At 31.9% G+C, this 25,182-nt stretch overlaps 1 protein-coding gene across 4 annotated transcripts in view; it reads right to left on the bottom strand.

Annotated features, from left to right (window-relative positions):
* Nucleotides 1-1,576: 1,576 nt before the first annotated feature.
* LOC115891203 (tropomodulin-like) overlaps nt 1,577-25,182 on the bottom strand; it is a 329,344-nt gene continuing 305,738 nt past the window's right edge. For 2 of the 4 annotated variants that reach the window (XR_004051777.1, XM_030911650.1), the window contains 2 exons: nt 23,529-23,589; nt 1,577-2,599 (listed from right to left, as the gene is read on the bottom strand). Coding sequence is in view for 2 of the 4 variants with exons in the window: in XM_030911650.1 (XP_030767510.1) it covers nt 23,552-23,589 (38 nt within the window). In the remaining 2 variants the exon portion in view is untranslated. The remainder of the gene's footprint in view (nt 2,600-23,528; nt 23,590-25,182) is intronic. The other 2 variants (XM_030911637.1, XM_030911645.1) reach the window with 1 other exon arrangement.

Raw genomic sequence — 25,182 nt, 5'->3', positions numbered from 1 at the left:
ATGCCTACCTATATCTAGATATTTGTAAGTTTTTTAAATTAATTTATTGGAAACGCTGTAGGGAAGGGGCGCTACAATCAATTTTTTGCCCCGGTTCAAAAAAATTGTAGATCCGGGGCTGCGGTGTGCGGCAGTATCTTGATGAAACATTTCCCGGTCGGTGGATTGGAAGAAGGGGACCCTTTCTTGAATGGCCAGTTAGGTCACCGGATTTGTCTCCGCTGGATTTTTTATGGGGACATCTCAAAACAAAAGTATTCGCCACGCAACCGGAGACAGTACAAGTATTACGTCAAAGAATTGTACACGGTTATAACACCCGAAATATTACAACACGTCCGAGAACGCCTTGAGCAGAACCTGTATTCGTGCATGGAAGGAGGGGGTGCTCAATTCGAACATTTAATTAAGTAATAATATAATAATAGCTCCCGTATATAGCGTTTGACGCCTTGGGAGTAGCAAGGTACAGCTTGCTATACTAGAGCCGTTCGGTATACAAGGAAGGTAATGTGGCTAGCACTACGCTTCAACCGCCTATTATTACCTGAGGATTGTGAATCCCAAGTACTCATTTAAGGCTGAGTCGACCTAGGTACCCAAACTATTTTTATTTTAATAAAAATAGTCGGCTGATGAAATGCCGGGTGTGGGAATCGAACCCACACCTTGAGATTGGTAGACGAGAGCCTGTACCTCTACGCCACCGGGCACCTTCATTTAATGAAGTAACTGTCAAAACAGGGTACTACTTTTTGCGTATTATTCCTTAAGCAAAATCTTGTCGATTTAAACTAAATTTCTTATTTTAGACCCCATTTCGATTCCTGTACAATTAATCAAATATTAAAGCATCATCAATTTATGAAAAATTAATTTTTCAGCCCGATTCCACCAAATTTGACAAAAACTCCAAAAATGGGACGGCGCTGAAAAGAGGCTTTAATAACCTTTCAAATGATGTGCTACTCGACCTCGCATTACATTTAAGATTTTAAAAGTGGATGTCACCCCCGCGTGGAATTTGAATTAGGGGCTTCAAAAATAGTAGCATCTTATTTCGAAAATACAGTTGACCTGTTTCACCGTTTTGTCCTTTTCACATCAGAAATGCCTTTAAATTGCCTTGTTTCGTTTGAACTGGGACACCCTGTATAAAGAAGCGTAAAGTGCTCGATATTAAATTTTGAAATATGTATTGGCACTTGGAACAACTATGTATATTATTAAAATACAACAAGCTAGTTATATGTTACATATACAACCAGATCCTTAAACCAGTCTGAACTATTGGCAAAAATTATTTTTTTTTTGTGGCAAAGTCCAAAGCCAATTCTATAAGGCATTCTTGATGCTCTGTTGAAAATATTGACCTTCGCAGGATATTCAATGTCTTTTCATTAAGGATGAAATCCAACACTTTACTGGGAAATATAAACATCTTCATTACCATCCCAAGATTGAAATTTTAAATCATCAACAATAAGAATTTATTCCATTGGCTAAAGAGGATAAAAAAAATTGGACATCCGGAAAGGAAAGGAAACAAAATTCGAAAAGGAACAAATAAAAATAATTCAGTAGTACAATTTATTTATTTTTCTCCCTGTGAAAATACAAGACCTTCATAACTACAAGCCATATCAGCGTGTTTATAGAGTGACTGATGATTTGATAAAAACTGAAATGCCTAATTAAATAATTTAATAGATGGAATAAATATTGTTTTAAACAAAAATATTTAGAAGATAGAATAATCGAAGAGCGAGATATTTACAAACATAGAACTCGAAACACAATGCTCTAATTCAATAAATTACAACAAAATTCGCTCCAAATTAAAATTAAATCGATGAATGGTCTGAGTTTAAGCAAAATTATTTAAAGCAAACAATATTTACATAAATTGATTTTATCTGTAAACTTAAAATAAGATTAATAATAGTTAAAATTGCCATGACTTTCAAAAGAAATCTGCATGCGGTTCACCTCAGGTGTATTAACTTCAATAACCCAAATAAACAAGATGTACTTCTGAGTAGGATTCAAAGATCTCAAGAAAGAAACTTCGTACCTTAAAAAAACTAAGGAACGACCTTTTCATTGAACTTTAAAATGATAAATTACTTTACTTTGTTAAACTAATTTGGGTTATTGTATCAAAAATTAATATAAATCGTTGAATGCAAAGCCATTTTAAGCTTTTTTACCTTCTCACAAAAGCATGAACTTTTCGAAAAAATAGTTACGTATTGCACATAAGTTCGCTATTGTTATCTTTCAAAATAAAGAATAAGTTTCACATACTTACATTTTCGAAAGATATCATTAAGGCGAACAGATATCATTATAAGCAAATCACTAGAGGGAACTCAAAAAATATGTATAATATACAATATTTCTTATTAGAACTAATCTTAAGATAACATACAGAATACCTAAGTTTAACTTAATATTATAAGTGACGAAAGAACGCTACGTGGCCCAGTTTGAGATGCAACATTGAAGCAAGGCGATTAAAACGATGTTTGCATTCTTTATGAGCGTAGGTAACCAACCAAGTAGTTGGGTGGCAACTTTCCAGTACGGTCCTTGCGAACTGTGAACAAAAAAAAACAAATTAGTTTATCTCTTAGTAATTTTTTTTTCTCAGCTAAAAATGAAAATAAATTTACCAAAGCTCCTACAAAACCTATAAGCCAAACTTATCATTAAAAATCAAATCTGAGCATATTTAGCTAAAAAATATTAGTTCAGCGAAAAAATATAGCAACACATACAACAATGTAAAATTGAACTCGGGTAATACTCTCGAATATTCGAGCGATAACTCGAGTGCATCATGTGGTGCATCGGAACACGAAACTTCCCATGTATATTTTCAGAAGGTCAAATATTATCTTTCCACAAGATTTTATGCAAAAATTGTATTAGAAGACTTTTTTAAAGATGCGTTAGAGTTGTACTCTCGTCTAGAATTTCGTTTTTTTTTTGGAGTAGGGATCTAAATGTTATTTGCAAAAATCTACCTTCAAATTACTAAAAAATTATAATACGGTCTAGAGAAAGCTACAATTAAAACACCAGCAAAAATATGATTTTGTCATTGTCAAATTCGATTTCACATTTTGTTGAATTTGTGTAAAAAATATGATTTAATAATCAAATTTAATTATATTTTAGAGCAAAATTCAATAAATACGCTCATTTAAAAAGCCCGCGCTTCGATCCATTTAAAACAAGGCCTACTCAATAGATGGCGCCACTTCTGTAGGACCATTTTTCAGTATGGCAGAATCCATTCTTTTTCTAGCTAGGTATATTCTTTGATTTTGTTTACAAGAGTCTCGTAGTTTTGAAAAGGTGGTTAATTTTTATCTGAATTGGAATGATCATCTACAAAATAATTGAACAGTATAATAATAGTATTCGCGGTGTATGACTTATTTGGTGTTCACTACTTGCTCACTCTCAGGCCTCGCTCATACCACATACATCCACAATAATTTAACAAATTAATGAAATATTTGTAACTAAAGGAGCTTTATTAAACAACTATACTGATTAATAAAAAAACTCACGCCTCACAATGCAAAACTGTTAAAAGAAGAATCTTTAGCATTCCATAGAGGGTATTGTTTTCAGTTTATCTAAATTTCTGTGTTTAATGTGCTCACAAGACGGGTTTTGAGTGTTCTCCACTTTTTTTCCACACATTTTCCTACTGTATCCCCAATAGACGGGAGTCAGTGATTTTCTTTTCTTCAACACGAAAAAGAATATTCAAGCCATTGTTGTTTTCTTCCTGTTCATTATTTTTGTCTTCACTCTTACATTTGCTTAATACCGTGCCTTTATTGAACCATTGGTTTATTCTGTTGACTTAAGCTTGATTTTCATGCATCCGTTATCCTTTGATACGATGGTTCGATGGCGCTCTGATTGGTCATAGCGTTTTCGCGCCACTTTTCATCCGTAAATTTTTTACTCTAGCTCGTCAACGGAGAAAGATCATACGATAACGGACGTTTTGACACTTTTTGACAAATTTAATCTAACCTTAATAAAAATATAATAGTACAAGAGCTAGCAACGTCGGAAAAACGATAATTTAAAAAAAGCTGGTTCTTTAATATATCTTTTGCCATGTTCCCTTAATCAAAGTGCGGGCCGTCTGGCTGCCGGTAGACTACTGCGGTTCACTACTGCGCATCACATATGTACAGGGTATTCCATTTTCGTGTGTTTTGAGTAAAGATACAATGATTTTACAGCGATTTTCACATTCCTTTACTGCTTTTTTTATAAAACTAAATATGCTGCACATATGTTTGTTCTAGCCTCCTAAGTTCCTGAAATACAGGGCTAATTTGTGATGCGCAGTAGTGAACAGATGTTAAATAATGATATGATGCGCAGGTGAACACAACGTCTACCGGCAGCCAGACGGTCCGCGCTCTGTTCAGGAGAGCATAACAAAATATATATTAAAGAACCAGTTTTCTTAAAAATCTCTTTAGAAAAAGTTGCTAGTTATGGAAATAAAAATATAAAATGAAGCAAATAGTACATCCGATGAACGGAGGCTTGAAAATGCAATAAATTTAAAAACTGCGTAATTTTTTAATCAATCGAAGTCTTTAAATTCAACCAATAAAATGAATATCGTATCACTGTATCGTCGGATAACGGATACATGAAAATCAAGCTTTATTCGGTATAAGTTTTCCGGGGCCTGAGCTGCCAACATATCTCACACAGCAGGAATATTATTTCCAGCAAAATGCCGTTTAACAATTTTAACTTTTTCAGAAGTTGTGAAAATCATAATTATTTTTTACAAAATTACTCTATTTGGTTCCTTCAAATTCTTGTAAACAAAATTTGACATGACTTTGACAATGAGAAAATCACCTCTTTGCTGGTATTTTAATGTTATATGTTATATGTATAAATTTTACTAATTTGAAGGTAGAATTTTGCACAAATAACTTTTAATTGACTATCCAAATGAAACGAAATTCTAGACAAAAGTACAACTTTAACATCTTTTAAAAAAAGTCTTATTCAACTTTTGCATAAAATAATCTGGGGTGATAATATTTGCCTTTTGAAAATTTACATGGGATTTCCTATATCCGGTGTTCTAACACGGTATTAAATAAATGTAAAAAAACATATTACTCCTGAAATATTTGGAATTTCATTGAAAAATTGTTCTGTTAAAGTATTTAATTCTCGGGTTTTAAACATAAAACGAACAACTGCGACGACAAATTTTTTACTGGTTAATGTCCGAAAATACCGCCGCGAAACATAATGTTAGCTTAACTCCGCCAAACAAAAACGCAAAAATACATTCGCACGAATAAAAACAATCTAAAATACACCACTAAAACCGCGTGTAAATTATGTATCAACCTGCGATACGTCCTAAAACACATTCCAGCGCAAAAATAAAATAAATGTTTGCTCGGATTACACCTTTTTCTCGTTACGCTCCCCTCGGAAAAAGTGCAATTCGACCATTTTTTTCCTTTGTTTATTTACGCGAACTTTTAAAAAGTAATTTATTTGCGCTGTAAGAGAAAAATTTTACTTCCCGTGGCATAAACAAATATAACTTGCACTAAAATAAACTAATCGAAAAAAGTTAAGGATATTGTGTTTTCGCTAGGAAGAAAATTTTTCGGAAAGATGTGTTATAACTATTAATACCTACATATTATGTCGTTTGTGTTTAAAAACAATACTGTTTGTAAACATAAAAAATTGTACCCAAACAAATTATTTTTTGTATATATATTTTACATTATCATAAAAAATGTACATTTAATTTTTGTTTAGAATAGAAGTTATTTGCGTGTTGCTAAGCGGCAATTTGCGATATTGTGGTTATTCTATCATCGATAATATGAACAGACGTCATTTAACAGTAGAGGAAGCAAATCAAGCCATTGGGTTGCTTCTTGGCGGTGCGCGACAGATCGGTGTGGCTGATCGATTTAAAGTCACCTAAAGTGTAATTTCTAGATTTAAAAACCCGATTTAATGAGACTGGATCTGTCATGGAGAGGCATAGGGAGGGTAGACCAAGGTCGACAAATGCTAGGGAGGACCGAAGCTTAATGAGAGGAGCTAGGATGGATCCTGCAACAAAATACACGTTGCTAAGCCAGGACCTTTTGGCTGCCAGCAGGGTACGTATTACCCCTCGGACGGTCTTAGATCGATTAAAAAAACAGGTTTACATTGCTAAAGGCCTATAAGACGCCCTCCCTTGACCGCGAGAGTCAGGTTGAGGTCATAAAGCTCAATGTTTGCTCTGGTGTAATGAAAGACCTAACTAGAATGATCAGTGGCATACTGCGATGTTCAGCGATAAAAGCCGCTATTGTATTCGTACTGACAGACGTACAGTTGGTGTGTGGAGACTAAGAAATACAAGACCTAACGACCGATATGTTCAAGAAGGGCATCCATTTAGAGTTAGAGGTGTAATGGTCCGGAGTGGAATTTTCTACGGAGGCCGAACGGAATTGTATGTCTGTGAAGGTACAATGACAGGTGAAATTTATGCTGACGACATCATTGGAGGGCGTTTAGCAATGTAAACCTGCTTTTTTTAATCGATTTAAGACCGTAAGGGGTAATACGTACCCTGTTGGCAACCACAAGGTCCTGGCTGTGCAACGTGTAGTTTCTTGCAGGATCTATCCTAGCTCCTCTCATTAAGCTTCGGTCCTCCCTAGATTTTGTCGACCTCGGTCTACCCTACCTATGCCTCTTCATGACAGATCCAGTCTCATTAAATCGGTTTTTAAGTCTAGAAATTACACTTTAGGTGACTTTAAATCGATCCGCCACATTAATCTGTCGCGCACCGCCAAGAAGCAACCCAATGGCTTGATTTGCTACTACTGTCTATTGTTAAATGACGTCTGTTCATATTATCGATGACAGAATAACCACAATATCGCAAACTACCACTTAGCAACATGCAAACAAATTATATTCTAAACAAAAATGAAATGTACATTTTTATGATAATGCTTTTTATTTATTTGGGTACAATTTTTTATGTTTACAAACAGTGTTGTTTGTAAACACAAACGACATAGGTATTAATAGCTATAACACATTTTTTCTCAAAATTTTTCTTCCTAGCGAAAACACAATATCCTTAACTTTTTTCGATTAGTTTATATATTTGGTATCGTATTTCTTCATCTAAATTAACTGACTAGAAATGTATTTCAAACAGCCGTCAAAAATTAGTTTCACGATAAAAATTAAGTTTCTAAAAACATAATACGTTTGGTCAATTATTATTTACTTTTTGGATCGATTTGAATAACTTTAGTCTTGAAATATTTGTAGAAGTAGAAGGTTAAACGGCGAGAAAATATGAAGAAATTGCAAGAAATAGTAAAAACAATAGAAAATATATTTGACACACAGCCTTGAATGAAGGATGTGAGCCATGATAATGAATTGTTTGTAATTGAACTGTAATTTCTGTATTATTAATCCGGTAAATGATGAAGATAAACAATTGACATTGATTAAAATTTTATTTTATGATGAAACTTTTGTTAACAACATTCTGAGAATTCGAATAATGAATTTAATAATGACAAGACAAGTGACATCTGTCTAAAAAATAGTGATGGAATACCTCGACAATCCGCTCGAGTACGTAAGTAATTTAGCAGTCAGCTAGTATGTCTATAAAATACTCTGTATAAAAAGGTATATACTTCTAAACTGAATAAGAATAAAAAGGATTACAGATGTTTATACCAAGTAAAACTTGTTTTAAATTGGTTTGGCAAAAAGCTACGGAAAAAACTCAAAAGGCGCAGAAGTTTCGAAAATAGGAATTACCCATTTTAAGCATCCATTCAGCTTGTTTTCCGTTTTAAAGCCAAAAAGTTTTTAATTAAAATCACTTTTGATTAAAAATACTCTGCGACTCTTAACTTTTTCAATTAAGTCTAATGGCTTCCAGTTAGCAATGCATAAAAATATCCTTCGACAATAATGAGCATTTACGAGATTAAACCACATAAGCAAACATCAAAGAGGTTTAAAGCTATATTGCTAAATACCAATTAATATACATTTTAAATACACTATGTACTCGTCTTACTTTATAAAATGAGAGCGACGTTCATTTCCAAGCCAACTCTAATTGTTTTTTGTTCAATTAATCTTTTTAAATCTTTCAATAATTAGTGTTAACTTTAGAAAAGTTTTATGTCAATTATTAGTTATGGACTTTAGAGATTGACCTGGTCAAAATTATCATCGAATTGTCATTCCCCAGCCATCTTTGACACCGTTTTTTTTACCATACGGTACTTTGACTTAGAAGCTTAATATTTCTCTAGGAGTAAAAATATTTAAGGGTAGCTTAATTATCTGTTCTTGGCAAATAGTTAAGTTTCTCCTAAATATTTTTACTAATTACATTAATTTTCTCTAAAACGGTATGGAAATTTGGAAGTATAAACGGGATTAACCATTTTAGAACAAGCAAAATTTTTTATGAAGAATGTATTTTTCTCAAAATGCCAATAATAAAAAAATGTTTCCACTTTTAAAGACAATTCGGGGACATACTGTACATTACGATTTTAATTGAAATAAATTATGGTAGTAAATGACTAATTAAAGGCAGGGTAGCGATTACATATATCACAAGACACCCTTTTCAAATTAATTGATAACGTACCACTTAATACCGCTTAAAATGTGGGTTAAATAATTGGACTGGAGTAACACACCATTATGAAAGACAATAAATTATTACTAAGAAAAATTTTATACATATGCGTATAGGTTTTAGAATATAAACAAAAAATCTAAATACAACATTATTTACAATAACAAATTAATTATAAAATCTAATTACACCATTTGCTTGTGGAATTAATTAATAGAACAATTGTTATTAAATAACTAGAAAGACCTTTCAGCCATCGTTCACCGTTACGTCATCATTATTTGTCAAATATGAGTATTAGGGTGTGTCTGATATCAGTTCATAGTGTTTAGAAAATTTTAAGAACATTCCTATATTACTGATTGAGCAAGTTCCGTTTTTTATCGGAATTTATTCATTTTTTCTTGGACTTTTAATTCCAATCCTTTGGACTCTTAAAACGCCTATTTCTGAAGCATCAGCAACTATATTATGTAAAAACGCTAACAATTTGTATTTTACATAGGAATATTACACCCTTTGCATTGTACTTACATCATATTAGTGATGTGTCGGTATTTGAGTAACGCGATTTTGGAGCGGTATTTTTTTGTAACGTCGTGTCGCGCTCCACAACGAATCAGGAACCTGTTACTGAAGAACGACTATCATAATGACGACAAAATTATAAATTATTTATAATCGCTCTTGAAGTTAGCTGTAACCGTAGTAACCACATAGCGAGGTGTTTAGCTCCAGCCGTCGCGATTTCGTCGGTCGCCAACAGTAGTGACTGGCACTAGTATGTACGTAGAGTCGCGCGTATTCGTCCAGTCGTCGCGCTCCTAGAGCCGTAGTTCCACCTGTCGCGAACAGAAGTAACAGGTAACTGCTGTAACTGGTAACTGGCTATCGACGCTCGACCTCGGCGGCGACGTACTTCGTTCCAGCAGTCGCTGGAGCGCTTCTAGAGTTCCGGTTTTGCCTGTCGCGATTTGGTCGGTTACTATTGGTGTTGGTGCTCCCGTCGTTACTTTCGAAATAGCGATTTTTGGTATGTACTAGGGATTGTATAAAATAACGTTGTATGAAAGATGAAAGCAGTTTTATTGTCTATATCTATTTTTAAGGTTAGGTTATTAGAACCAAACCAAACCAAGCCAATAAACATTTTTTTTGACAGTGGTTTGGACAAACATTAAATATATATTATATTGCAATACACATAAATATGAGCCGTTGATTTTATTTAAACAAAAATTGATGGAAAATAACAAGGAATGTCATCGTTTTTCTAAAAATGAGCTATATTGGCTATACACAATTATAAACTCGATATTTGGAAAATGAGTGGCGGATAAAAGTTACATTAATCTACAAATAAATATAGATAAGTTACATATATTTTTCGCGAGGACCGCGACACTTTGGAAGTCGGAACCTCGGTTACAAAATCGTGGTATTTTGTCGCGGTATTTTTCTGGAACGGTCGCTATTGTGATGCGACTCATGTGGAACCGGTATTCCCATCACTACATCATATACGGCATCCACGGGCAAGAATGTTCTACCAGCGTCTCTTTCTAGAGAAAAATAATTGATAAGCTTATCAATGAGCTCTTGTACAATTTGGTTAAATCTCTGAGGCATTTTTGCAATAAAAAAAATGATTTTTATTTTACAGCAACATCCAAATTTTAATTTTGACATTGATCGACGTCCGTCAATAAAATGTTAACCCCAAATCAAAGGATAATTAATAAAAAGAAATCGCACTAATTTACGAAATGCCCTAATGACGTCATTTATCTATTTCATCTGGTTAGCAAGTTATTGGGAGAGTTCGACAATATGACGTGACGGTGAACGATGGCTGAACATTCCATACATATTGTTTGGTCAACTATCGTTCAACGTCATATCATATATTGTCGCACTCTCAATCGTCGTGTCGGAGAAAAGAAGTCGCACTCTCTCTTTCAATTGACAACCAGATGAAATAGGTTGGTGACGTCATTAAGGCATTTCGTAAATTACTGCACTCTGTTTTTTACTCAATTACAATTGTCATTGTCATTTGATTTGGGGTTATAATTTTATTAACGGACATCTATTAATGTCAAAATTATACTTTGATTGGGCTGTAAAACAATTTTTAATTTTGACTTTCTGATATGAAATTCAATTTTTTTATTATTAAAATGCGTTGGCGATTTAACGAGAATTAACAAGTTCTCATTGCAAAATTTATTACTTATTTTACGCAAAAAAAGAGACAATATAAAGACCCTATAAAGTAATTGCAAGCAAACATGTGTAGTCTTATGTAAACAGAAATTAACTGCGTTTTTAAATAATATAGAGTGTGTAAAACTTGGAAAATAAGTTTGTTATAATAATGCTTTTATTTATTCACTATTCTAATAAAAAATATGCTTTCCTTCAGAAACTCTCTATTTATTTATTTAGTAATGCTAAAACACTCTATATGAAAGTCGATTAGAGAAAATAGTATGATTCATTGGCAAGCGATGTAAATATTTGTGATCAGGTAAAATTGTGATGTAAAAGAAGGCTTAGCTTGCACGGACGCGGCAGGTCAGTCAGTCGTTGATAGGCCGGCTGGCTGTGTAGTGTTGTGTTTTGTCACAGAGCTGATAAATGGAGGTGCTGATAAATGGAGGTTGTGAGTCTTTTGACTAATATAGTTGCAAGTCGTTTGACTGTAAGCCAACGGGGTCGTTTGACCACGGCAAGAAAACCTCTTGGGACGTCCTGCCTTCGAGTTGGTCTTGAGAGTTTGAGGTCTCCATAATGTCTTCTCGATTGACGATGCGGCGTTGGGATAGTGAGCTACCCAATAGCCTATTCGATTGGGATGCGAATCTGTTTAGCGGCAGAGTTGCGTCCGGGGGAAGCCCCTATACTATTTCAGGTGACACTAGCTAGTTGTTGAAGATTATTAACCAATAGATCCGAATAATATTTGAATTAGATGGAAGATATGGAATGTGATATATTGAATAGAATATCAGTGATGTCAGTGGCTAGGGGGCGGAGTACCCCCGGGTGAGTCTTACTATTTAACTATCAATTTTATCCAGATCAGTAAATGTTTGTTTTGTTATTTTCATGTACAATGAGAGAGTGCTTGCCAATGACCAACTAAATGGATATTTGAGGTGAATTTGCATTGTGAGACCCGGTTGAGTAAGCCCCAAAAATACCGATTTTACAAGTGTGTGTGAGATGAGAGGCAGGAGTAAATTTAATTATTTTAGGCACTCTGAATTTCTACAGAAATTTTGAGGGTAAAAGTTACTATAAATGCGACATATTTTAAGCTAAAAAAGTGTCGACGTATACACCAGGGACGTGCAAATGGGTTACCACTGGAATCTTTTTCTAAAAAAGCATGTACGCCATACGTCACTGACTTTCTTTTCTCTTTTTAGCGAAATAGTGTAAGCAGTTTAATGCCGATTAAAAGTTGTCTCTTGATATTTTGTCGTTTTCGGCCTCCTTGATGAGATAAACGCAATTTTATTAATTTACCTGGTTTCAAGTCTAATAGAAACCTTTAAAAAATGTTAATATCATTACCTTGCAAAAGCTTTAAATAACTACTCATTGATTCCTCATCAAAAAATATGAAAAAAGTTATTATAAACATGGGTATGGAAATACTTAGTTTTATAGTTACAGGATGTTAATAATTTTTAAAATTAGGTTTTTTGTAATTATCTTAAATACCATTAATTTTTTATTTGAAATTGCTGTAGGTTGGATTAGTAGTAATAATTTTTTATTAATTTTATTTGTATTTTAATTTTATTAATTGTGATTAATAAAATTGCGTTTATATCATGAAGGAGGTCAAATTCGACAAACTATCAAGAAATAATTTTTAATTGGTATTAAACGGCCTACACAATTTTGATATCAAATGAAAAAAAGTCAGTGGCGCATATATTTTTTTTTGAAAAATATTCCAGTGATATCCCACATGCACGTCTCTGATGAATTATCGACACTTTTTAGCATTAAAATATGTAGCATTTATAGTAACGTTTACTCTCAAAATTTCATTGGAATCACTAAAAGTACTTGGAAGAAAATTATAATAAATCGAAAGATTATATTAAGACTTTGACACCCTGTAGCTACGAAACAAAGCAGAATCGGACCTATGATGATATGAAAAATAAATCTTATTTTTACGTGAGGAATCTCCCCACGAGAGATGGCACATGTTTTTTTGAAACACCCTGTATATTGAAAGACAATCAAAATGAATAAAGGCCTAACATACCCCCCTACATGAATTTAATAAAAAGGGAACTCACTCAATTAATAATTTAAGAAGGTACTTAAACTTTTCTAATTAACATGAGCTGGTCTTAAACACACTTTAAAACGCATATTTGACAAATAATGACGACGTAACATTGAACGATTGCTGAACATGCTTTACGTATTCTGGGTTATTAAACAAATACACACCTACCATTTAATTTCTTTTCTCAACTTGAACAACGAAAAACGCAGTTTTGTTTGTTGTTTTGCAAACCAAAAGATGTAGCGCATATGTAAACAGAGCGACTTCGTACAAAGCAAGAATTTCATTAAACATGGAGAAGCGAGGCAAATTGGACTGAAAAATTAAGTGTGAAGAACCGGGAGAACTCTACTTCTAATTTGAATATTTTCAACATTGGGACGGGAATAGTAATATAAGTAGACAACATCTTAAAGGCAACATACCTTTAGGGAAATAATCATCTATGCATTCGTATTGATGTTATAGAAACAACGCTTTGATTTCAAACAAATATCGTATGTTGATATAGTATAATGTCTTTGCATAATGTTCAATGCGCTTTAAATGTCGATACAGTCTGATAACAGACAATCGGTATAAATGTTATTTATGTATGTAAACTAGCGGTAGGGTATACAAGTATTGATAAGTTTCGAAATAATTTCTATTAAATTTGTTGTAGGTTTATTACTGTAAAATCTGACTAAACAGCCACATGAAAATTTAGAAACTAAAAACATGTATTATTTGCAAAATATATTTTCATTCTTTAAAGTATAAAGTTTTAGTTGTGAAATACAGGGTCCGGCAATAAATAAAACTTGGGAGGTTTGTTCAAGTGCAAACCTAAAGTATGTACTAGGATGTATTTCAGGAAAATATTTTAACTTCTATAGGGTGGCGCAAAAAAGCGTGACTGGATCGGGATGATTTGTTTTTAAATGAAACACCCTGTATATTATTGCATTTTTGGCTTCCTTTCAAATCACTTTACATAATCCTTAGATATGATTAAAAAAATTTCGGTAGATTTAGAGATATTAATAAATCAATAAAAAATATTTTTTTTAGCCATTTTTAAAAAATACAAGAACTGTAATAATTACTATAGATGGTCTGTACTTAGTTTGCTATAAATATAGTAATCGTAAATCATACGGGATGCTCAAAATTCTATGACAAACTTTCTAAAATATAAAATTACTTTTCTTCGTTTTTTAAATGGTATATATAAATATACAGGGTAGTCCGAATTGTATTCCGGAAACTTCGGCAGCATATTCTGCAGATAAAAATAGGTAAAAAAGTTCGTATAAATGTATGTCCTAAAATGCTTAGTTTCGTAGATACAGGCTGTAGAAATTTCATTTTTATTTCGATTTTTTCCAAATAATTTCTGTAGTAACGTCAATATTTAGTTGAAAATTGGTTTGGTAGAAATTTGATTTTGATGTCAATATGACTCCTACTGGTAGAGGGCGCCACCTATATGTGTTTTAACTGTTTTGAAGCGTAGTAACTTTTTGCCCGTACCTGTATAAAACTACCGAGGGAAAAAATGCACATACATCTCTGTAATTTTTTACGTAAAAAATATCTCTTTGTAAAAATCGCTACGAGCAACCGTTCTCAAGATATTTAGAATGAAAATAGTCAATACATGCCATTATTGACGAAAAATAAATACGTTGAGTAGATAGTTATTTGACTGAAATAATAAATATGGGAAATTTTGATGATAAAAATGATGATAAACCAGTTTCTATTGAACTTTTGGCACAAAAACATTTCAAATTTATAATTTCAGTCTAATAACTATTTAGTCAACATGTTTAATTTATGTCAGTGATGACAGGTATTGATAATTTCGATTCCAAATATCTCAAAAACCATTACTCGTAGCGATTTTTACCAAGAGACCTTTTTTTACGTAAAAAGCGTTGTAAATGTATATTTTTTTACTCAGTAGTTTTATACAGGTACGGACAAAAAGTTATTACTCTTCAAACCAATTAAAAAATATGTAGGTGGCGCCCTCTACTAGTAGGAGTCATATTGATATCAAAATCAAATATCTCATGTCAAAAAACCAATTTTAATCCAAATATTGACGTTACTGCAGAAATTATTTGGAAAAAAAATCGAAATAAAAATGGAACTTCTACACCCTGTATCTCCGAAACTAAGCATTTTATGACATACGTTTATACGAACTTTTTTACCTATTTTTATCTGCAGAATATGCTGCCGAAGTTTCCGGAATACAGTTCGGACCACCCTGTATATACCATTATATATATTATATATAAATATATATACCCTGTATATTATTTTTTCCATAGCTGGACAATTAAAAAATGTTTTTTTTTGTATTTAAAGTATTTCAAAATTTTTAACTGTTTCGCAGATATTCGCGGTTTTATATTTCATATGGCATTTTCCACAGTAAATTTTTATCAAAGTTACCCAATAATTTTTCTGTCGTATTTTACCGAGGAAGGAGCCATATGAAACAATACTGCGTGTATTGGCGAAACCATTAAACATTTTGAAATACTTTAAATACAAAAAATGTTCATTTTTTAATTCCTCCATCTACTGAAAAAATAATATACATAATATACCATTTAAAAAAAAACGAACAAAAATTATTTTATATTTTAGAAAGTTTGGCATAGAATTTTGAACATCCTGTATGATTTACCATTACCATATTTATAGCAAAGTAAGTGCAGACCATCGAAAGTAAATACCTAATATACCGTATGATCGAAAAAAAACGGCGTCCAGTTGGCTGGGAAATGAACATCAATGACATTTCCCATATAAATTTACATATAAAATGACAGCGATCTTCATTCCATAGCCATCGCTGACGCCGTTTTTTCTCGATCATACGGTACTTTTGATTTCAGGACATATATATATATATATATATATATATTTTTTTTATTTATCTATTAACCATCTCTGAAACTATAAAAAAAATTAATCATATCTTAGAATTATGTAAAGTGATCTGAAAGGAAGCCAAGAATGCAATAATATACAGGGTGTTCCATTTAAAAAAAATCATCCCGATCAACTCACGCTTTTTTGAGCCACCCTATGGAAGTTAAAATATTTTCCTGAAATACATCCTCATCCTTTAGGTTTCCACTTGAACTCCAAAGTTTTTTTATTCTAGGAGCTACAGATGCCCGACGCACTATTGCCAGACCCTGTATAAAGAATTTGGCAGAAACTATCTTATGTCATCTAACTACATTTTAATAAAATTAAATATTGACATAGTCATAAAAAAAGGTCAACTTGGTTTGGAAGTGACAATCAATGACACAATGTGTAGTTTAAAATTCGAGAAAGTTGAGTATTTGAGCCCGAATTCTGGAACTCTGACATAAAAACGTTACGCTTTCAAAGCGATAAGCGAAAGTATTCGTTTAGCGGAACGCCAAGCAGTCGATTTTGGTATTCTCGTTGCCGTGCGAATCGTTTTCTGGATATGCGTTGAGCACATATTGGCAGCATCGCAATTTCTCAGGTATCTAATAGTCAAATGTGGATAAAACAATGAAAAATGTCAATGTTGCGTGAATATACCTATTGTTGAGTTATGTCAACCTATGTCTCTATGGATGTTATTATTCTTATTATACGAGGGAAATGTCGAATACGCTTATCAACATTTTCGATGTTTTGGACAATATTTATAGCTGCCAAGTCGTAAATTATCAATTACTTATTGAGGAATTTATAGTAGAAGTAGTTTTCATTAAAGAGGAAAAAAACGCACAAAATCACAATTTTTTACTGACAGTTCGACAAGAAAAACGATCCTTTAAGGTAGCCGTTTTCGAATCGCGTGGCGCAATCAGTAAAGACGCCAAGCGCGTCAGATGATAATACCCAAATCGGTAGTTAAGTACGCGCTAAGCAAAAATTAACGTCATATACGCTGAGCGTCTGAAAGCGCTTAGCGGTTTCTAAGTTACAGAATTCAGGCCCTGAAAACGTTCTCTCCTTTTTTAATCTACCAATAATTAGCATTAATTTTTGACAAGTTTTGTGTATTTTTTTATTAAATGACGTCTAGAGTTTCGCCAAAATTATCATCGATAATTATATAGTAATAGCTCCCGTATATAGCGTTTGGTTTGGAGATACTACTATATATACTAGAGCCGTTCGGTATACAAGGAAGGTAATGTGGCTAGCACTACGCTTCAACCGCCTATAATTACCTCAGGATTGTGAATCCAAGTACTCATTTAAGGCTGAGCCGACCTAGGTACCCAAACTATTTTTATTTTTAATAAAAATAGTCGGCTGATGGAATGCCGGGTGTGGGAATCGAACCCACACCTTGAGATTAGTAGACGAGATCCTGTACCTCTACGCCACCGGGCACCTAATCGATAATTATAAGGAGTATTTAATTCTTAATATCTATTTTCTTAATAATAATTTTGAGGAAACTCTTAAAATTTATTGTATTGGTAACAAAACAAATATTAATAAAAACTTAATACAAAAGTACCGCTCTTAAAAATTTTACTACAACTATCCGAATAAAATTACGAAAAACTTCATAGCTAAACTTAAATATCGTAAAATATTTCAGACTAATATAAAACTTTTAATTAAACTTCTTAACTGAACAAAACTATAAAATAATTCTGTATTATTAAATAGTTTAAAGATCAATGCTCAAATGTCGTCAAAATAATATTTCTTAATTTCTACTGTAAAACTCTTTACGACACATAAACACTAAAAATGGGTTTTGCTGTATGTAGATTTGTTATACGAGTTTTACTAAAATATTAAAACTTGTCCTGGATGTATAAATATGAATATACTCTACAGCAATTTAATAAAAAAATTATATTTACTGCAACAAAATAACCAATTTTATTTCGAATTTTTATTTGTTTCCTGAAATCCCATTTGTGTTTTTATTAAAAGTTGAAAGAAGTTTTTTCACAAGATGCACAAGATATAGGCTTGGTAAATTCTCCGCCGGTGCCGCCACTATCGGAGAATACCGTAAACAGGCGACTAAACAAGTACAAAGCATTTTTTATATTTGAGAAAAGTATTAGAAATTGCAATTTGTAATAATTCTAAAAAATAAAAATGTAAATCTTTTGATGTTTTCAGTAGGTCTAACGTGTATTATAATTTATTACTCAAGCTAATAAAACTTTTTAGATTAGTAAAAACACGCCGGCTGCTTCAACTACGGTAACGAGCATAGTTTTATGCAACGGTTTTGCTAGTTGGGACATAACTAGGGTATCTAGGCCCGAATTCTGTAACTTAGACGATAGCTTTTAGACGATTCTTTAAGGTAGCCGTTTTCAAATCGCTTAGCGCAATCAGTAAAGACGCTAAGCGCATCGATGAGAATACCCAAATCGGTAGTTAAGTGCGCGCTAAGCGAAAATTAACGTCATATACCCTGAGCGTCTAAAACCGCTTAGAGTTTTCAAAGTTACAGAATTCGGGCCCTGGACTGTAACGAAATTTTTAAAAAAGAGACAATAATAATTTTAGAACACGTCCATAAAACAATTAAGTACTAGTTGATTAAAAAGAAGTATAATAGTATTAATATTTATTAAATTATATTTTATCCTCCTAGCATACCTATGCTTATTTAATTTCTTGGTCCACTTGTTTCGTCAAACTGCCTAAATTCATTTTTATTTTTAATCAAATCGGTGTGATAAAGATGAGAAGTTGTTAAAACGTTATTTCGGGAGAGTTGTATTGAGTGTTATTGCACCCAACAACCACGCAATTATGCTATCATTCTCGTGTTGACATTTTTTCGGCGATTCATCATTTGAAATTGTCACAACATAACGCGTCGCCCAGTTTGGGTCCTTTGTCACTTAATTTTTACTACCCGAAACAGCGTTATATCACACAAACTTCGTACCTGAGAATTTTATAGTTTCAATAACTGCACGAGTAAAAACTAAAATACTTAAATATATTACAGAGCCACGATTTTAATATTATATCAATGCAATCAATACCAACAGTAACTGAGACTGCGTGAAGTACAGACCCGGAAAGTTGTGATTTCTGCCGTACCGAGCGTTGCTGTCAACATTTTAAATATCAACTGAAATGATTTCATCTATAACCGATAAAATCTGAGTTTAGAAAATAATTTTTGCATTATCAAATAATAAATTAAACATAAATAACAATTTACCTACGTACAAAAACTCACAATATGGCTACTTGGTTCATATTTGATAATGTTATTCAACGGTATAATTAGTTTATTAATTATTGTCAGTCATTTAGCATAGTCATCCGCGAGCAATTAAAAATCATCAAAACATCCACCCAAATTGATCAATTTAACTGTTTTAACTACTTTTTTCTTTATCCATTTTATTCTTTGTTTCTTAATATGTTAAAATTATTTTTCACGAATATTGAGTAAATTTTGCTTCCAAGTAAAAAGCTAATGGAGCGTTAGTTCGTTGGAACGTTTGGATAATTCTAAATAACAACAAATCTAATAAACAAGTTAAAACAACATTCAAAATATTTTATCTTCAAATGACAACAGAACAATAATTTGAGTCAAACTTGATATTTTATAACCGCAATAAAACTAAATTACCCCAAGTTTAGATTTCCTATATTATAGAATTTATGAGATACCTATTTCTATTTATTGCCTACGTCCTAAATCCTAACCACTATATGCATCTAATGCAATTAAATAGAAGACTAAATATGCAATAAAAAAACTATATGCAATTAAATAGAAGATTAAATATAAAACTAGGGCATAAAATATTAATAAGCCCAATGTAAATTCATGTTTAATAACATAAAACGGAATGTTTTTTTAAATCTTAAGAATGGACGCCGCGCGCTGCCTGCTGTATTTCAGAAGCTATTTGCCATATATATTTAGAAAAAATGCAATAAGTAGACCGACCAAGAGATATCGCTGGAAATTAGTTTCAAGTTCGAAAAATGCCCACTAGAGAGCGCATTTGTGATAGATAATTAAAAAACGTGAAAACGTTTCTCAAAAATATGCACGTGAAGAGATATTTTAAATATTGCTATTATAATCAATGAAAAATTTGAAATTGTCTTGGTGAAGCGTATTTTTCTCTATCTCTCAAGTGGTTGGGGAAGACATACATTTATTAAAGGATAACTTTATGAATTAAACAAATCAAGGCTGGTTTAAAATAGCTTTTTATTCTTAATAATTGGCTAATTAATACTTTGTTTCCATATATTCTGCCGTGATAGCTAGAGGGCATGCATAGTGTTTGACATCACATCAATGAACCGCATCAGTGCATAGTGAGTACATCATGGGGCTTTATTTAGAGTCGCTATGGACCATTTTTGTAGTCATTTGGAATACGAAACGGTTAGGCAAGTGTTATTCGATTCTGTGTTTCTTATTAATATGGACAGACACAGTGAAGCAGAAATAAATTGAAGAAGTGAAAATTACAGAAATGAAAATGACTGGTGGCTCAAAATAATTTATATTCCGAATCACCAGTCTTAAATATAAAATGTCGTTGGTCTAAAGTAAGTTAAAAATGATATTCAGAGTCAGTAAAATTCTACTCATTTCGAAGTATTTGAATTCGAAAGTATATAATAATTAATTAACTACAAACATATACAACAAACAAAAATACATACAGTATACACACAAAGTACAAATTTAGCAATAAAAGTAATAAAAGCATAACGATCTACATTATCCCACTCACTCAACATCATTAATTTTAAATGTATTGAATTAAATAATGACCTATGTCCAAAATGTAAAACTAAACTCTAACACCCCTATCTTTTTTTTTTCAAAACTTTCAAACAAACTTTCAACAAAAATCTCAAATATCTAAAACCTAGAGCATTAATAGACCTTACAGTTGGGGATTGGAACCTTTGGTGTTACAACAACAAAATAAAACACTAATTCACCACAATACATCAAAATACTTTTAATTTTGCACTAAACGCGCATTTCGCTAACTATGTTAGCATTATCAGCAGATGATGCTAACAGGGTTAGCGAAAAATACCTAAAATGTATTGTCCAATATTTTAATACCACATATTTAGAAAAGAAACACCAAAAAAAAAAGAAAATACAAGATTAAGCAGGAACGCTTTTATCATAAAACGGTAAAAAATAAAATAGCTGAAAGTGTTAGGCTACTCCATACATTACTAAACCGTAAACAATGTGGATGCCGGCTAATTCAGCAAAATCTGGCACCATTATATATTACAGTAACGCAAACAACAGCTCCAAAATTCATGTTTCAATTTTAACAGATGCAAATAATATGCAGATCGATGTTTTTTGCTCCCGTTTCTAGTATGTATTTTTACGATAAACAATGGTTTTTTCAACTGACAACAATGGGATTACTTATAACAGTTACATTTATTCCTGCTATTAACAAATAATACCGTATAATCGAAAAAAAACACGTCAAAGTGGCTAGGGAATGATAATCATAGACATCACCCTATATAATTTTACATATAAATATTGATGATGACAGCGATTTCCAAGTTAACTCTCGCTGTTTTTCTTTTCAACTGTATTGTTTAATTCGATATTATAATGTGCATAATGAGTATAATAAATTTACTTGAAATTAAATTGTAAATTAATGCTGTTATTAATTTGTATTTTTTGTAATAATTGTATTTGATCAATCAATTAGTCACATTTTTTATGTCAATATACGAAATAGAAATTATTTACCTCATTCGTCTAAAAATAAATAAGCATTCTCTCCTTAGGTAAATAAACAAAAATTTTATTTTGCTAAAAAAATAATTGAAGCTACATTGATTCTGCGCGCCGCCTGTTGGTGTTAATGCGAGATACTTTCCAATATAATTCAGCAACTGGCTAATCAATTAGATTTTTTTTAGACAACTAAAGTATTATGGTAAATGTCAATAATCGTCATTTCCAAGCCAACTAAACGACTTTTTTCAATCATACGAAATTATCCAGTATATACCGGGTGCATCTCAAAAGTGGCTTACCCCTATAACTTTTTTATTTTTTGAGATAAAGAAACGAGATTTGGTATGTTAGTATATGATACAAATTAGGATTTATTGACGGTATATAATTGTTTTTGATCACTTCCTGTTTCACCGGAAATGGCTACAACTTTTGATTTTTAAATGGCACCCTCGGTATATTTTTACCTCGATTTTTACTTTATTCGACAGAAAGTGACATTCTGAATAGAATGACATAGCATATGTCAACTTTTGTCATTTTTACTTAAAAAAATCGTATTTTAAATTTCAATCTAAAGTGCCATGGCTGTGTTAAAAACACTAATTTTTAATGAAGGACCCTTGGAAAATAGATTTAATCATCTAATGTTTCTCGTGTCTTGTTCTGGCCGGTTAAAAGATGCCCAAATCGTATTTTTAATCATATCTCAATTTTTTCGACGAGGGTGGCTCATTAGCATATTTAGAAAAAGCATTTTTTTACGAATAATTTGATACCACACACTTGGTATTTCGAGTCAAATTGTCGTTATGAACCCCATGTTATTTCAAATAAACCATATGCGAAAATGTCAAAAGTTGACATATGATATGCCATTCTATTCAGAGTGTCATTTGCTATCGAAGAAAGTAAAAATATACCGAGGTGCCATTTAAAAATCAAAAATTGTAGTAATTTCCGGTGAAACAGGAAGTGATCAAAAACAATTAAATACGTCAATCAATCCTAATTTATGTCACATATATGTATCTGAAAAAAAAAGTTATAGGGGTGAGCCACTTTGAGACGCACCCGGTATAAAAGAATTTTTATTTTTGTTGTTTATTCTATATTTAACACGAATTAATTTTCAATATACAGGGTGAGTCTTAAATAAGTGCAAATATTTTCAGGGCTGGTAGATTTCGATAAAAGAAACAGATTCATTTTTTAACATTTTTCAAATAATTCCAAAATAACCCAGATATTTTTGAAAATTTTAAAAAAAATTGATTCTTGGCAATGGCAACACTGTCGCTTTCAGATCCACACCGTCTTCGATATGCCTTCGCTGGCCGAATTACAGAAAATAAGTGTTTTATGCGTTGGCCGAAAAACGATTGGTGTCTCCACCGTACAGCACTTAAGGGGAAAATCAAATCAGCCTTGTCACGAAGTCGCCCATTCGGTTGCCTATCTTCCCAATTCTTTCAATCAACGATAAAATGCTATTCTAAAATTGAATGCCGGTAAAATGTTTTCAAATGTATTCCCAAATAAAAACACATATATTAATGTATATAAAAAAATGTGCGCATTTAATCTAAATAAACTTTACCGACCTGCACCAAAGCTAAAAAGCAACTAGCCAAATCTACAAGCAGCTATATCAAAAAATAAAACCAAAAGTCTTTGCGAAGCTCCAACACCAAATAAATATTTTTTATAAGAATACATACGTCATGACAAGAAGCATCATATCTTAAGAACTGGTTGATCCCAACCGAGTCAGCCGGCGTTCTGTGAAAAGGAAAGGAGGTTAATTGTTGTAATACTATACAATACAGTATAATTAGTACATCATTATTTTCAAATCCAATACATACTTTATGTTAAACGATATACTGGCCCAAGAAAGCTGCATATTCTGTTGGTATTTAATTACAGTCAGTTTATAACAAAGTGTAGAATAATTTAAAAAATAAATCATTTAGAATATTTTGAAATTTTAACTCAACAATACTTTACTATAAAATTTCAGTTTATGGTATAAAGTTAAGAAAATTTCAATTGTCGGTAAAATATATTAAAAAAATATAATTAAATAAAGACTACTAAAACTGCGGCCAAACAACTAAAACAATGAATAAAAAAACATATTAAAATATTACATAGAAGACAGAAAATGTTTCCATTTCATTTTAATTTATTTAATTTTTTTTAGTTAATAAAATTTAAATACATATTCTGATTTTCCATTTATACGTAATTCGTAAAGAGTCTCAAGATACAACTAGACATTTCTGAATTACTCATATTTAAAATAAGGAAATAATGTATACCTAATTATTTGATACCAAAACAATATGTAGATTTTTCGGACCACTGTGCAAATATAAAACTAAAACACAATGTTTGTTATTAATAGTAATGTTATACACAGCAAAGTACACAGGTTATTGACTACAATCTTATATGGAAAATAATCACATAGTAAAGCAGTTTCTCTATCAAAACCTTTCGTTAAAAATTAATTTGAATTTGAATATGCTCGATACCGATCTTCTGCGCATGCATTGTTGTTTTTTCTACATATAATGTCAAACAGTAATAATTTGTTGAGATCCATGGTTATTTTAAGTTTGCTTAAATAAAATTCATAACTTTGTAATATATGATAAGCACATAGTAAGTGCATGAAAAATATGGGTGTAAACCGCAAATTATTAAAAATATGCATATTACATACTAAATAACAGTTGAAAAGTTTTGTAAAATCTACCAGAAAAATTGATAATGTACATACAGGATGTGCCAATGAAAAAATCGGAGATTCAAATCGGATATCAGTTTCAATTATTTTACATTATACACCTAATATTATTTATAAATTAATTAAATAACGTTTTCCTTTAGTACATATTTATTTTAAATTGCAACTAGAGAAGCAATTTAATTTGAGATTTTACAGGATTTTCAAAAATATAAAAAAAACTGACTAGAGAGTAAATACACACATATTTCTACCAAGACCAAGGAAATGACGTTAAGAAATGTTTGAAGAATAATAAACCCTTTTCCTCGTTGCCTAAGCTGATTTAAATGCCACTCGTGTAGGTACGACTTTTTGCATGTAATTATGTTCGACTTTCATATTCCAGCACACCGGATTGCCTAGACTCCCCTAAGGACCTCGTACGAACTAAATATATGTAATCCCATAAGCCAGTAATTTCCACTACAAATAACTTTTAGTTTGAAACTTATTACAATTACATAAATTCATGAATTCAAATTTTTGCATGTAATATTACGCTTTCACTAACTTATTCTCATAAAAGATATGAAGCGTAAAATGAAAATCGCATAGAGAATTATAAAGTATAATAAACT

This window comes from Sitophilus oryzae, unplaced genomic scaffold (assembly GCF_002938485.1).
Source record: "Sitophilus oryzae breed Bouriz unplaced genomic scaffold, Soryzae_2.0 scaffold_1179_pilon_pilon, whole genome shotgun sequence".
NCBI lineage: Eukaryota > Metazoa > Arthropoda > Insecta > Coleoptera > Curculionidae > Sitophilus > Sitophilus oryzae.
Note: the sequence above shows the minus strand (reverse complement) of the source record. Positions and strands in the feature narration are given on the sequence as shown.